The sequence below is a fragment of the Candoia aspera genome, chromosome 4 (assembly GCF_035149785.1).
Source record: "Candoia aspera isolate rCanAsp1 chromosome 4, rCanAsp1.hap2, whole genome shotgun sequence".
Taxonomy (NCBI): Eukaryota; Metazoa; Chordata; class Lepidosauria; order Squamata; family Boidae; genus Candoia; species Candoia aspera.
The window spans coordinates 59,398,196-59,414,060 of record NC_086156.1 but is presented as its reverse complement, the minus strand read 5'-3'; the positions used below and the strand labels follow the sequence as shown (position 1 = coordinate 59,414,060).

The window sequence follows — 15,865 nt, the reverse complement described above, 5'->3', positions numbered from 1 at the left end:
CCTGGAAAGAAACTGAGACAGTGTAGCTCACATAACAGTAGTGTAACACAGGCAAAGCAAGGAACACCTGGAATGGCATGCACTACCACATTCTGGATCAGGCAGTCCCATGTAGAGCATATTGCAGTAATCCAGTTGGGAAATAACTAAGTTATGAGTGACTGCAAGCTGCCTAGGACTGTCCAGGAATGGGCCCAGATCCCCTGGCCATGGCTGTTACCTGCTCCTTGAGCAGGAGCTGCAAGTCCAAGTGGATCCCCACATTGCACACCAACTCTGTCTGGGGGAGTGAAACCCTGTCCAGAGTCAAGGATGGCAACACTTGGGGGAGAGGGTCCAAAATCCCAAAGCCATTCAGTCTTGCTAGGGTTGAGTTCTTCTCTATCCAGGCCCTTACAGCCTCCAGGCAAGAGTCAGCACCACAACAGCATCACCTGCCCGGCACCATGATGTAGTCCAGTAACATTCACACACTGATGATATCACACCCCATGTTGCCAAATAACCTTGCCCAGACCGTGAAGCTCCCCATGTAAGAGGGGCCTAGGGCTTGACCTTGCCTCTCCTCTCCTCCCCTCCCAACTATGGAGGAGAATCACTGCAAAACAGTGCTCCCCACTTCCAACCTCAAGAGCTGTTTCAGAAGGATACCATGGTTGATGCTTTCAAAAGCCACCAAGAGATCCCGGAGAGCTAGGATAGACACACTAACCCCAAGCTCTCCAGAAGGGAAGGCTGGAGACTGGATGAACATTGTCTAAAACCAACGGGTGAAAGGATGGCCTCTTGACAAGGGGATGTACCACCCTCTCCTTTAAGGCAGTCTCTCTTACTGGTTGATTCCAAAGTGGTACAAAACATAGGTATGAAAGTATCCACAGAAAAAAACTTGTATATTTTCATGTAATAATGGATATTATTCTGCAAGTACTGAGTTATAAAGTGCTGGATTTGCAGCTGATGCACATTCATGTGGAAACTAGTCCACAATCTTTGATTTCCCAATTCTCTTCCATTGTTTTGAGGAAACCACTGTCCCTTAGAGGTTGAAGCAAAGCAGGAGGATATAGTGGCAGTATGAAATGATTCATATACCTTTACAAAATAATGGAAGTATATGTTTGTTGTTTAATCGTTCAGTCGCTTCCGACTCTTCATGACTTCATGGACCAGCCCGCGCCAGAGATTCCTGTCGGTCATCAACACCCCCAGCTCCCCCAGGGATGAGTCCGTCACCTCTAGAATATCATCCATCCATCTTGCCCTTGGTCGGCCCCTCTTCCTTTTGCCCTCCACTCTCCCTAGCATCAGCATCTTCTCCAGGGTGTCCTGTCTTCTCATTATGTGGCCAAAGTATTTCAGTTTTGCCTTTAATATCATTCCCTCAAGTGAGCAGTCTGGCTTTATTTCCTGGAGGATGGACTGGTTTGATCTTCTGGCAGTCCAAGGCACTCTCAGAATTTTCCTCCAACACCACAGTTCCAAAGCATCAATCTTCCTTCTCTCAGCCTTCCTTATTGTCCAGCTCTCGCAGCCATATGTTACTATGGGGAACACCATTGCTTTAACTATGCGGACCTTTGTTGTCAGTGTGATGTCTCTGCTCTTAACTATTGTATCAAGATTTGTCATTACTCTTCTCCCAAGGATTAAGCGTCTTCTGATTTCCTGACTGCAGTCAGCATCTGCAGTAATCTTCGCACCTAGAAATATAAAGTCTTTCACTGCTTCTACATTTTCTCCCTCTATTTGCCAGTTATCAATCAAGCTGGTTGCCATAATCTTGGTTTTTTTGAGGTTTAGCTGCAAGCCAGCTTTTGCACTTTCTTCTTTCACCTTCATCATAAGGCTTCTCAGTTCCTCTTCGCTTTCAGCCATCAGTGGTATCATCTGCATATCTGAGATTGTTAATGTTTCTTCCAGCGATTTTAACTCCAACCTTGGATTCCTCAAGCCCAGCACGTCGCATGATGTGTTCTGCATACAAGTTGAATAGGTAGGGTGAGAGTATACAGCCCTGCCGTACTCCTTTCCCAATCTTAAACCAGTCCATTGTTCCGTGGTCTGTTCTTACTGTTGCTACTTGGTGGTTATACAGATTCTTAAGGAGGCATACAAGATGACTTGGTATCCCTATACCACTAAGAACTTGCCACAATTTTTTTATGGTCCACACAGTCAAAGGCTTTAGAATAGTCAATAAAACAGAAATAGATGTTTTTCTGAAACTCCCTGGCTTTTTCCATTATCCAGCGGGTATTGGCAATTTGGTCCCTAGTTCCTCTGCCTTTTCTAAACCCAGCTTGTACATCTGGCAGTTCTTGCTCCATGAATTGCTGAAGTCTACCTTGCAGGATCTTGACCATTACCTTACTGGAATGTGAAATGAGTGCCACTGTTCAATAGTTTGAACATTCTTTAGTGTTTCCCTTTTTTGGTATGGGGATATAAGTTGGTTTTTTCCAATCTGATGGCCATTCTTGTGTTTTCCAAATTTGCTGGCATATAGCATGCATTACCTTGACAGCATCATCTTGCTGTCAAGGTAATGCATTTTGAACAGTTCAGCTGGGATGCCATTGTCTCCTGCTGCCTTGTTATTAGCAATGCTTCTTAAGGCCCATTCAACCTTCTTAAGGCTCATTCAGGTCTTCTGTATATTCTTGCCACCTTTTCTTGATCTCTTCTTCTTCTGTTAGGTCCTTGCCATCTTTGTTTTTGATCATACCCATTTTTGCCTGGAATTTACCTCCGATGTTTCTACTTTTCTGGAAGAGGTCTCTTGTCCTTCCTATTCTATTGTCTTCTGCCACTTCCGCGCATTGCTTGTTTAAAAATAATTCCTTATCTCTTCTGGCTAACCTCTGGAATTTTGCATTTCATTGGGCATATCTCCCCCTATCACTGTTGCCTTTTGCTTTCCTTCTTTCTTGGGTTACTTCTAGTGTCTCAGCAGACAGCCATTTTGCCTTCTTGGTTTTCTCTTTCTTTGGGATGTATTTTGTTGCCGCCTCCTGAACAATGTTGCGAACTTCTGTCCAGAGTTCTTCCGGGACCCTATCTACTAAGTCCAGTCCCTTAAATCTATTTTTCACCTCCACTGAATATTCCTTAGGAATATTACTGAGCTCATATCTAGCTGGTCTTCCCTAATCTCTTTAGTCTGATCCTAAATTGTGCAAGAAGAAGTTCGTGATCTGAACTACAGTCAGCTCCAGGTCTTGTTTTTACTTACTGTATAGATGTCCGCCACCTTTGGCTACAAAGGATGTAGTCAATCTGATTTCGGTGTTGTCCATCTGGTGAAGTCCATGTATAAAGCCGTCTCTTAGGTTGTTGGAAGAGAGTGTTTGTTATGCAGAGTGAGTTGTCTTGGCAAAATTCTGTCAGCCTATGTCCTGCTTCATTTTGTTCTCCCAGGCCATGCTTACCTGTAATTCCAGGTGTCATTTGACTGCCCACCTTAGCATTCCAGTCTCCTGTGATGAAAATAACGTCTCTTTTAGGCATGTTGTCCAGTAGGTGCTGCAGATCCTCATAGAACTGCTCTACTTCAGCTTCTTCAGCATCTGTGGTTGGGGCGTATATTTGGATCACTGTGATGTTAGATGGCTTGCCCTGAATTCAAATTGAGATCATTCTATCATTTTTTGGATTGTATCCAAGCACTGCTGTAGCCACTTTACTATTAATTATGAAGGCTACTCCATTTCTTCTGTGGTCCTCTTGTCCACAGTAATAGATCTGGTGGTCATTTGATATGAAGTGGCCCATTCCAGTCCATTTCAGTTCACTGACGCCCAAAATGTCTATCTTTAATCTTCACATCTCACCAATAACTACATCCAATTTGCCCTGGCTCATAGATCTTACATTCCAGGTTCCAATGGTGTGTTGATCCTTAGAACATCGGATTCGCCGTTCACCACCAGCACCGTCGGGCACTAGCCGTCCTTTCGTCTTTGAGCTAGCTGCATCATCACATCTGGGGCTAGTTGAACTCATCCTCTGGTCCTCCCCAGTAGCATTTTGACCATCTTCTGACCTGGGGGTCTCATCTTCCGATGGTATACCGACATATCTCTGGTTGTACTGATCCATTTAGCAAGAATACTGGGGTGGGTTGCCATAACCTTCCCCAGGGATCGCATTTAGTCTGACCTCTCTGTCATGACCTTCCCGTCTTGGGTGGCCCTTCACGGTTTAGCTTATGGCATCATTGAGGTGCTCAACCTCCAGCACCACGACAAAGTAACGATCCTTTGCTGAAGGAATTATATGTAGTGCAGTGAAATATAAGATAAACTAGAAATCATTTGTATTATATTTTGTAGGCAAATTTATGACCCAGGAAATGCTTAAAAAACTTAAGGCAAACAAGTAAGGAACATAGAGAACAGAAAGCTACTACAAATTTAATTCAATATTCTCCTTAAAAAGAAACTTTATTAATGAGCAGAAGGTAAATTGAAAATAACTCTAAAGTAAACATCAGAAGAAAAGCATATAGTTACTGCAATATATGGCAGGGGCAAAATCTGTCAGTCTGTGTATTATTTCAAACCCATGAGCTCAGTTAATATTAGGCATTCCCAAAAGCAAGCTGATAGGATAGTACCTCTCTCACTGATGATATTCATTTATTTATAAACTGTCCCACTCCATTGGTGGTATACAAAATCAAAGACAGGATAAAACATATAATAAAAACAACAGATCTCTAAGCAAAAACAGACAATAATGGTGCGAACCTTCCTCTGGCTCCTTCATCATTAAAAGCCTTTCGAAAAAGCCAGGTTTTAACTTTTCTCCAGATGGCCATAAGAGTGGGAGCCATTCTTGCTTCCAGATTAGGGGAGGAGCCACCAAGAGTAATTGCCTTTGTGGCCCTTCACACGATACCCCCTGATAGGAGGGGACCTTCCACAAAACAATGTAACAATTTATTTACAGGCTGATATTACTTACCACACAGCCTTGTGCCACTGAGTAAATTAGGATCACAATAAAAATACACAAAATGGTTCTAATTTGTATTGTCAGGCACCCTGGAAAACACTGAAAGACAAAACCAATATATTTTAAGTGGAAAATTATTATTATTATTATTATATTATTATTATTATATTACAAAAATGTCATAGAATTAGTAATATCCTGATGCATTTTGTAGATGGTTTTCCAATTTGTTTACTATGTCATTTAATAGTCCTTGGAGATTTTAATCTTATTATATCAATCTTTTAAATCTTATTACAGATTTTCATCTTGATAGAAATATTCCTCCTAAAAATGTATTTATAATCAAAACTGGAAAGTGATGCAAACTTATATGCAAGAATATAACTTGAAGGATATTTTGTATTTACATCACCCCACAAAAAGGGAACATACTTTTATTTCTTATGCTCATAAAACTTGTTTTAGATTGGATTATTTTCTTTACTTGATAATGTTTTAATTAACTCAATTGTGATCTCAGATCATGTTTCAATTACATTAACATTTTACTTCAAAGATGTTCAGTCAGTTAATGATAGGTGATACTTTAATACTTCTTTGACACAGGGTTTCTGATTATATATTGTATTGTATTGTATTGTATAGTAAACATGACAATTTTGTGAATTTAATCAAGATTCTACCAGTCTACAGGTTGTTTTTGTTGTTTATTCGTTCAGTCGCTTCCGACTCTTTGTGACTTCATGGACCAGCCCACGCCAGAGCTTCCTGTCAGTCGTCAACACCCCCAGCTCCCCCAGGGACGAGTCCGTCACCTCTAGAATATCATCTATCCACCTTGCCCTACAGGTTGTATGGGATGCATATAAAGCTTATATATATGGATGTGTTGTTGCTTATGCCTCTGAGAAAAATAAAAAAAACGTAGTTACAAAGACATGGAAAATTTGGCTGAAGAATGTTTACTGGCATCCCCGAGGAATCCTATGGAACAGACTTATAATGCATTCTAAGTCTATCTCAGTCCAGATTTAATAGACAAGCATTGGATAATTAATTTAATAGACAAGCATTGGATAATTAATTTAATAGACAAGCATTGGATAATTTGTGTTTATTGATATTTTGGATATAGTTTCAGATCGATTAGCTTTCAGCAACTAGAGGCTCAATATCTTTATATATTGAAAAAGCGATTGAAATGATTCACATTAATTTTCTAAAGCAAGTTATTAGATACTGATTCCTGCCTAATTTTATTAAATGGATTGCAATTTACTATTTGCAACCAAAAGCAAGATTAACAGCAGAATAGTTATGGTTGTTAAATAGAGTCTCTTAATAAAATATGCATGTGTTCTATGAACATTGAAAGAGAGATATACACAAAGAGAGAAAATCTGCAAAATTCGTATTTTTCAAGCAACAGACTGCCCACAAGGAATGAGCAACAGGAAGAATGATAGCGTAACTGGCATGTATGCTGGTGGTAAAGTCACCACTAAGCTGTTCTCTTCTTCTAGCTGGTAGTCTCATGGTCAAGCGAACTCTTTTCGGCTCCACCTGTGATTAGAAGGGAAGTTCTCTGAATAGGTGCCCATCCCTAACCATTTTGCAACACAGGTGTTAACTTGGCCTCTATCTGTTGGCTACAGGGGCTTCCTCTGCCTTCTCTCCAAAATCTGAGGCTGAGCGAAAGCTGTTTTATGAGTACTCAAATTCCAACCACTTTGTAAGTCAGATATAGGATCCTCTCTACTTGGTTGGGGGCTTTTAAAAATCTCTCTTGAGTTTTATTCTAGGTATTTTCTACTCCTCCATATAATAGGATTCCCCAAGTCTTTCCATTTTGTTCTCTTTTCTATATATTGCTGCTTTAGCAAACTCAGCATTCTAATTCCCAAATTAGTATGTCCACAGGACAATGATTTAAACACAGTTAGAGGCAAGGAAGGCTAAATTAATACATAATAAGATCACTCTAAAGAAATGACAATCATGTGACTGTGGGACGCTGCATCTGTTATAAATGTGTGCTGGTTGCATATTGCCAGAATCGTGATCATGTGACTGCTGCAATAGCTGCAAGTTCAAGGACCAATCATAAACCTACTTTTTCAGCACTGCTGTAACTTCGGTCACTGAATGAGGCAGTTGGTAAGTGAGGACTACCTGTACAAACTCTGCTAGGGCACAATGGTGTGTCTCCAAAGAACAGCATTAAACTACTTTCATAGGTTCAGCAAAACTTCGGCTTTTCTGAACTATTGATCTCTGGAAAGGGAGATTTTTCAAAATCATTCTCTGATATGAAGAGCTGCTATTTAAAGAAAATATTTTTAAAAAAACCCACAATATTCCTGAGTTGTTAAGCATATCAGAAGTATATCTCTGGATCTCAGCCAATGGCTGCAGTGGACAGCAGAAAACTGAACTTCTATTTGAAGTCTCCCAATCGCAACTCAGTTTCACAGCAGAAAGCTCTTCAAGCACTTATCACTTATTTATTGGGGTGTGATGCAGTCATTATTCCTTCTGGGTGTCAGGACTGGTACAATTTTTATTTTCATCAATAAAAAAACAGACTTAATAAAAGCTTCTTTGGGGAAATGAAAATATAGGATTCATAAAAGCCCTAAAATGTATTAAGTATTATAGATGAAAACAGTGAAACAGCTATCTACCTATAAGGCAAGAGATATGGGAGAAATAAAATCAAACCGGGGTAATTGCTACACCTATTTCTTTCCATAAGAACAGTTCACAGCATTTCAAGTCACTTACTTGTACTCGAGTGACATGTAGATACATGATACATGCCACCAGGAAGCATATGCAAAACACTAAGAGAACAAGGACTACGGTATTCCTAGAAAGAACACACAAAAACTAAGTCATGGCACACAAATAAAAGTAATTTCTTTACAACATTACTAGACTCTATCTGAACATCAAGGACTTTTCTTTCTCAACAAATAAGTTCCTTCATGTTGCATTCTAAAGTATCCTTTCTCTGCTGCTTGCCATTTTCAGTGGAATTACTTTTTTTTTTTTGTATATAATTAGTAGAACAATGGTTCTTTGAAAAATAATCTAAAGCAGGTCCTCTATGAATCAGGAGTAATAAAGGAAGCATTTTTTTCATATAGTACACGGTGATAATACTGAATTCAGTACTGCATCTGGAGTGTTGATACCCTATATGCACTTCCTAGGATGTAGGATGCAGGCACATTATGTTGGCTTGCTAAGCAGTCTCTAAATTAGAGATCTGTGCTTGCTCAGAACAGTGTTTAGGTTAAACTGGGCTGTGGTTGTGCTTCTAACATACTGACCAATATTGTTCTTACCATTAGCAGGATTGTTCTTACCAGTATTGTCCTTACCATTAACTGTATGTAATACAGAGATGACAAAGGCTAGTAACCTTGTCTACATCTTCTCTATCTTACTAAAAAGCACTATGTGAAAGCCTCACTTCACAAAAGCTATGAGGCGTGGTAGAGTTCAGTATCTATGGGCTCATCTAGTTATGACCATGGCATATGGAAGACTGTGACTTTGAATGTAAGAGGAGAAAACCATAATGAACATATGAAATGAAATGAAATGAAATGAAATGAAAACAGGTATGTTGTATGCTAGTGAACCTACAAGAAATGAAAAAATGTCACAGATATGAATGAAGTTGGTCTTATCTGAAACACGATTGATAAGTACACTCAAGGAAGAAAAGGTTTAAATATGAGTGAAATGGCTAAAATGTATGTCATAAAATATGAATTTGTGTATGAAAGTAGGAATCCACAGGTTAGTAATAGCTGTACATTAAACTCCAGAGTACGTTGACAATGGAAAAATCACAGATGAGTTTTGGGAAAAAATTCTAATGAATGAAATCTAGGGGGAAAAATTCTGTTAGGGAATATAAATGCATGGGTGTGAGCAAGATGACAAAGTATAGGAAGCAAATCAAATCTTTATTACAGTCATAGACCAGCATAAGGAAGGTGGAGTACAGCCATTCAAATGATTTGAGAGCTGCAGGTAGGTAGTGGCCACCTCTTGTCTTAAGGGATTTAAGGATGACAGATGAGCTCCTCTGTGCATTTTCAGCAACTCGGTCACAGAGAGGACTACCCCCATGTGTCTGAAACAGGAGGCCTGCTCAATCTTGTGGCCATCTATGCTCCAGGAATGACTCTTGGCCCTTTCGGCAAATGCCATTATTTTAATTTTCTGATAATTAAGTTCTAGCTGGTCTTCCTTGCAGTACTATCTAGTGTTCTCAGTGCTCTTTTAAGGCCAACTGGCATTTTTGAAAGTATTGCTGCATCATCTGTGTAGAGTTGAACAGAGATGAGCCTTCCAGCATGTTTCAGGAAGGGAAAGTCTATGTTATGGAGATGGCCCACTATGGAGTTTATATAGAACTTGAATAAGAGTGGGGTCAATTTGCAGCCTTGCTTGGTGCCTTTCTCAGTTTCAGTGGCACTTGTGAGATGGCCCTGGGGTTACAGTGAGGTCCTTTCATGTAGCATACCTATTAAATGAAGTAGATGTCAGCCAATCAAGGAGGCTTCCAGCTTCTCCCACAGTTTAGCTCACGATATGGACTAAACTCAAATGAAGTTGAAGCCTATGAAAGCGGCATAGAGGGAAGGTTGTGTTGCACGAAGAGTATTTTTCAATGAGATAATGGAGTACTAGGCATGATCGATGGTGGACTGGCCTTCCCTAGAGCCAGCTTGTTCTCTGTGAGTATGTTTTCTTGTTCCAGCCAGTCCTGGAATCTTCATTGTAGAAGTCTTGTGTAGAGTTTGCTGATTGTGTTGAGGAGGCTATTCAGTCTATAATTAATAGGATCATCCTTTTCCCCTTTATATATATATATGGACAATGATTGCAAGCCCCCAATACTTGGGGATTTGGCCATAGGTACCAATTCAGGTGAGGCCAGACCAGAGGCCTAGAAGTTCAGGTTGTTTTTAATGGCCTCTGGATGGATCATGTCTTTTCCTGGGCCTTCCCTGGTGTTAGCTGGGCAACAAGGTTCTTGATGTCTGAGATTATCACTGGTGTCCACAGCAGATTTTCTGTAGCAAGCAGAGATCCCAATTCTTTAGTGGGAGAACATTGTTTGGATTGTCCAGTGAAAGAAGAGGAGAGGGGAGCTGTCTCTCCTATGAGTCAAGTTCCCTCAAGGCCAGGAGAGGCTCCTGAGATGGGGAAGCAGATGAGAGTATACCTCCAGATCAGGTTTCTGTAAGGATAGTGCTTGTCTGGGGTTTATTTGCTTACAAGGCAGGGGTTTTTTTGGCAGGGGGGTTATCAACTATTTGGGATTGCATGGATTCCTTGAATATTGCTGGTGTGGAGCTTTCAGAGGAATCACTGTCACTGTCACTTTCACTGTTACTGGAGTGTGCTGACAGCTTTCTGTGTGTTCGAGTCAAAAGAGGGGCAGTAGTGTGAGATGGTTTAGAAGGTAAACAGCTCAATGAGGCAGATGAATTAAATTGGCTCTGGACTTCCATATCACTACCAGCACTGGGAGGATGTGTCACAATTGTTGTTTGGAAGTCTGCTAGGTTTTTTTTTCTCAGATTAGTGAGTTCTGTATTTATAGTTTTAATTTCCTCCCTTAATGTGTGCTTAGGCTGTTGGCTTTGGCATAGCTGGCAGTTTTGCTACAATTGGAGCATATGTTTTTATGGCTCTTATGTGCAGTGTCATGACCATCTGTCACTCTCCCAAGGAGATGGTCATGGACTAAATCATCCTTAAAGATTCTGACAATCTGGATGTGATGAGTCTGCCACAGGAATCTGCTCATTTGTGTGAGCCTGACAGAGAGATATGGCTGGTTGTCAGAAGTATACAAGTATGCACATGTATTATTTTGCTCTCCATCCACCAAGAGAATTACTGGAAATTTATTTAAGGACAGAGGACAAGGAAGCTCCATAGAACAGAGTGAAAAGTATGTTACAGAATGCCATAGAAGTATCTGAAGTTATGCTAATGGGAAGTATGACAAAGGATGGAACAATGTGTGAAAGAGGCTGTGGAAGAGAAAAAATGCATACAAGAGATGCAAAAAACTAAGGATGACAGAAAAACATTATATCATGTATATACAGAAAAATATAGTTGCAAAGAATGTAGTTAAACAGAGCAACAAGTGGGCTGAATGGTTGCATCTCCTCCCCACAATGACTTGGGGCACAATTTCGTTGGACTTTATCACTGACCGACCACATGTCAAGGTCCTGAATACTGTTCTGGTGATAGCTGATATCCTTTCTAAGATGGCTACTCATTTAATTCTCTGTCATAGTTTCTCTTATTTCTGCTCCTGAAACAGCTTATCTGTTTTCTAAAAATAACACTTTGCCCAATCTTCTCATTTCTGACAGAGGCATGCAACTCAGAGCATGTGTATGGAAAGCTGTATTTCACCTATTAGATGTAAAGCTCCTCCTGTCCTCTGATCATCACCCATAGTTAGATGGAGAAACAGAAAGAACAAATACTATCTCAGAGCAATATCTTCATTACTATTGTACACATATCGTTTTCCTAAAGCAGAATTTGCTTATAACAGTTTCAGTTTATCTATAGTTACCTGTAGTCAACTAGTTCTTGGTCATCCCCTATTCCAAAGACTCCTATTTTTCGAGAAACTACAAGTTGCTCAGCACCCCTTCAAGGATCAGCCAAGCATCTTACAAGTATTCAGCCAACATCCTACAAGTATTCAGCCAACTGTCATTGTCAGGAAACCCCCTACCTCCCTTGCTGTTGAAGATGTATGGCTTTCTATGAGATTTCTCCCTTCCACAGCAATATCTAAGAAGCTAGATGCAAGTTAATTGGACAATTTCCCTATAGCCTTTCAAGTTCTTAGTTATCCTACTGTCACCAAAAGTAAGATTTTCCCAGAATTCTTTTTATATGATTTATTGAAAGAAGATAAGGTTTCTAAATTGCATTTCTTTCCATTTAGAATCTAATTTATCTCCCAGCCTCCTAAGACATGGGATTTTCAGTCTTTTACTAATGGCCCCTTTGTGAATTAGTAAAAAGACTGTTAATCTTTTATGATAAAGGAAGAATGTCTGGAGAAGTTATCTCTTGTCCAAACTACATATAAAATTAAGATTGGTTAAAAATTACTGAGTATTTTCACAGTTTGACCAAGCTCTAGTAATAGCTTGTAGCTCTTCCAAGGACAATCTTTGATGCCACCTATCGACATTATCTATCGTCTTTGCCTTCTACTTCCTTCAATCTGCCAACTGTCATAATTTTTCCTAGATTTAATCAATATTAATTGCACACAAATAACTTACATTTGATTTGATACTGGGATTCTTTTGTGGATACACTACACAATACATGAATTGGATCCAGTAGTATGCTTTTTTACTTTCTGGTTTATTTTTCTGGAATAAATTTATTTCATAATGCATTAACTTAATTTCTTTTAGAAAGCCCTGAGCACAGTATGGAAGCATTTTTTCCTCCTCCTTTTGAATCCAAAGAATTATCTCTTAGGAGTTGAGGTAAGTCATCACCCACTCTTTCTGTCAGAAAGGAGTCATAACCATCATATTTAGGTAGGAGTTTTAGTTTGAATTATTTGATACATGAATTTAACTATTTTGACCACATTTTGACTGCTTTTTTTATTTCAGCAGAAAAGAATACATCAATTAAATGATAATACTTGGTGCCTCTCAGTCTTGATTAGGACACCATGTACTAGAGAAAAAAAATCAGTAAATAAGACATAATGGTACGCAATTTATATATAATCTGTTTAGCCCTTGTATTTTCTTCACAAGAAAAATGCCTGATAGACTGACTGCTTGGCCCTTAAATTTCCATCAAAATTAGGAAGAACCATGAATAAAGATACTGCTCTGCTAAATTTTCCTAGCTCCAAGATGAAAGTAGGAAAAAAGCCAATTTGCTTCTTATTATGGACAAATGTAGAAATGTCTTTGTTTTATTACTTCCTACAAGATTTGTTTTTCCACAAGCAATCCACTGCACTAGCTTTGTTCCCAATAACTTCAGTTACAGAGCAACAGAAAATTTTCAAGGCTGAAAGACATTCACAGGTTTTTTTTTAGAAAGTTGGATATAATTTAAGAAATAAAAACTCTTAATGAATCTAAAGCACATTCAGAATAATTATAGACCACTATAAATGCACATGGCATTTAAATTATTGGAAAAAATAACTTACTGTGGGATTATTAAAAGGTAGACAAGGCCAAATAAGGCAGCTAGAATCAGTGACAAGACTACAGCACTGGTGAAATATTCATCCTGAAGTTGGTGATACTGTGAATGAAAGAGCGGAAGGATAGAGACGATTAGCCACTTGCTTTGCATTTTGTGGTTCTGAAGAAGAAAACAATGGTGCTTAAAAATGAAGTACAAGCAGCAGTTTAAAATTCTCAAGTTTGCCACTAGCAAGAACATATTTCTTTATAAATGTTAGCCCAAAGTTTGAAAAAATCCTCTCCAAGCTTCAGAATACTTTCCAAATCAGAATAGGTGTCTCCATCACTCCCTATCACAATGACAAAATCTTTATTGGCATTAAAAGAACAAGAGATAAAAAAAACATATTGACATATCATGAGATTAACCAAAGAAAAAGCCATGCTCATTGAGAGATTTGTTTACATTTACTTTTAAGTACTTCATCCAAGAATTTAGCAACAATTCTGGTAGTTTCAGGTACAACATATCTCAACAGATATTGGCAGCAGAATACAGTATTTACAGTATTTAGTGGATATTTACCCTGTAAAGGTTTTAAAAGTAATTCATAACGAAGGGACTCAAATAAGTTGCAGTCAAAAATTATGTGTTGAATTGTATCAGGACTGCCACAGGAACAAAGCCTCTCATGGTTAGGGATATGTTTGTACTTTCCGAAAAGTACCTCAGAAGGAAGAGTTTAGCCAAAAAAGAAGGCCCTGTGCTGAGATGGAATCTCAAGATCCTACAAATAATGCACCACCTTACCCAGATGATTTTCTATACCTAACATAGCAAACAAACACAGAATTGACCAGGTCTAAGTTTGTGATATTCTAAATCCAAGAATCTCTGTTTAATAGTTCTAAATACATAGATTTCATCTGATAAATATAAATCATCAACCCCAATCCCAGTTTGCCTAAGATTGGACCTAATTTGTTGAGACCAGAGCGAAATATAGTTACCTTTTTAAAGATGTGATAACAAACTTCGAGGAGCAACTCTAAATAGAATTCTAAGCTAATATTTGTTATTAACCAAGCTTTAGTTTCCAGCAAACTCTGACCAGTTTCTAAGCAGATTATAAAATAAGAGACATGATTGGGGACCCCTAAAAGCTGCCTCAGAAAAGTTGCCTGAATACCCTCTACTTTGCAATTAAAAGCTCCCAGCCAAATGGGGATAACATATAATATTTGGGTAAGAGGTTTGGCTTTAAATATTCTTATTGCTGCAGGTACGAATTCTTGAAAGGATGTTGAGTGCTGCTGAGATTGCAACAGAGGTGAGCCCTGGCTTCTTTCTCTATTTTACAACTCAAACTGGGAAGGAAGGGTGGGATTTCATCTTTATAGTTATCTCAGGTCTTGGAAGTGCTACAGCCTTCATTTCCACCCAATGCTCACATGATTTTTGATAGTTTTATTATATTCAAAGTATTAATATTTTATAATTGTCATTAATAACCTTCCTTTAGGAGCAGATGATAGCAGTAGCAGCAGCAGCATCCCAGGGGCTAATGTACTGCAGGCAGCTAAAAAAGTTCTTTACTTCCCTGTGTTTCCACTAGTTAATGATTTAAACTTTTAAACTTTTCTAAATGTAGTTATCCAGACTGATTTTGGAAAGCTTCCACAAAGCTAGGACCTATACCACTTTAAGTACAGGTAGTCTTCACTTAACAATGGTAATTGAGCCTGGATTTTCCATTGCTAAGCCATGTGGTTGTAAAGTGAGATGGCATTGTTTAGCGATGGCAATCCTGGCAAATCCCTTTGCCATCATTAAGTGAATTTTACCCGTCATTAGCCCAAGCATCCACCCCAATCCAAGCCATTCTGGGCTTGGTTCCTTCCAGTCCTGAACATTGTCTTCAACTCTCCCCCACCTATCTCCTCCCCATCTCTGAATTTTTGGAAGCTCTGCACGCTGCACTGCAGGGCAGCAAGCCCAGATGCACCACACGAGGCCACCATCCTGTCCCAGCTGTGCCCTGCGAGGCAACCATAGCAAGCTCCAGCCCCCCAGCCTGCATTCTTTCACCCAGCTGCCTCCTCTCCCAGTTCCCCACACCTACCTTTCCACCGCAGGTGAAGCAGAAGTACCTGGCTGCCTTTGCTGAGTCATTTTAGAACCCAGTTTCTCCAGCGAACATTTCCTCCATGTGGCTTTCTTCAGAATGCTGCTTCGGAAGCTTATGCTACCTTCTTAGAGCCTTTGGAGAACTCTTTGGAAAGCCCAGAGCTCTCCAAAAGCTCTGATAGAGTAAGCTTCCAAAGACAGTGCTCTGAAGGGAGCCTGTGGAGGAAACGTTTGCCGGAGAAGCTGGGCCCGAAAAGGACTCACAAAGGCAGGTGGCAGCTTCTGCTTTTCCTGCAGGGGCTGAGTGAAAAAGGCAAATGTAGGTGCAGGGAACTGGGAGAAGAGGCAGCTGGGTGAAGGAATGCAGGCTGGGGAGGCTGGAGCTTGCTATGGTGGCCACGTGGGGTACGGCTGGGAGGGGACTGTTGGGCACTGCAGCCAGGCTTGCTGTCCCAAAGGCAGGGTGCCGGGCTTCCAAGAGGGCAGAGTTGGGGGGAGATAGGTGGGTGGGGTGAGTTGAAGCACCCACTCAGTCATA

At 39.8% G+C, this 15,865-nt stretch overlaps 1 protein-coding gene across 1 annotated transcript in view; it reads right to left on the bottom strand.

The window, feature by feature from the left end:
- ADCY1 (adenylate cyclase 1) overlaps positions 1-15,865 on the bottom strand; it is a 141,382-nt gene that overhangs the window by 30,729 nt on the left and 94,788 nt on the right. Inside the window, exons 9-11 of the mRNA XM_063304216.1 lie at positions 13,220-13,317; positions 7,747-7,831; positions 4,969-5,058 (exon numbers count right to left, since the gene is read on the bottom strand). Of these exons, the coding sequence (XP_063160286.1) occupies positions 4,969-5,058; positions 7,747-7,831; positions 13,220-13,317 (273 nt within the window). The remainder of the gene's footprint in view (positions 1-4,968; positions 5,059-7,746; positions 7,832-13,219; positions 13,318-15,865) is intronic.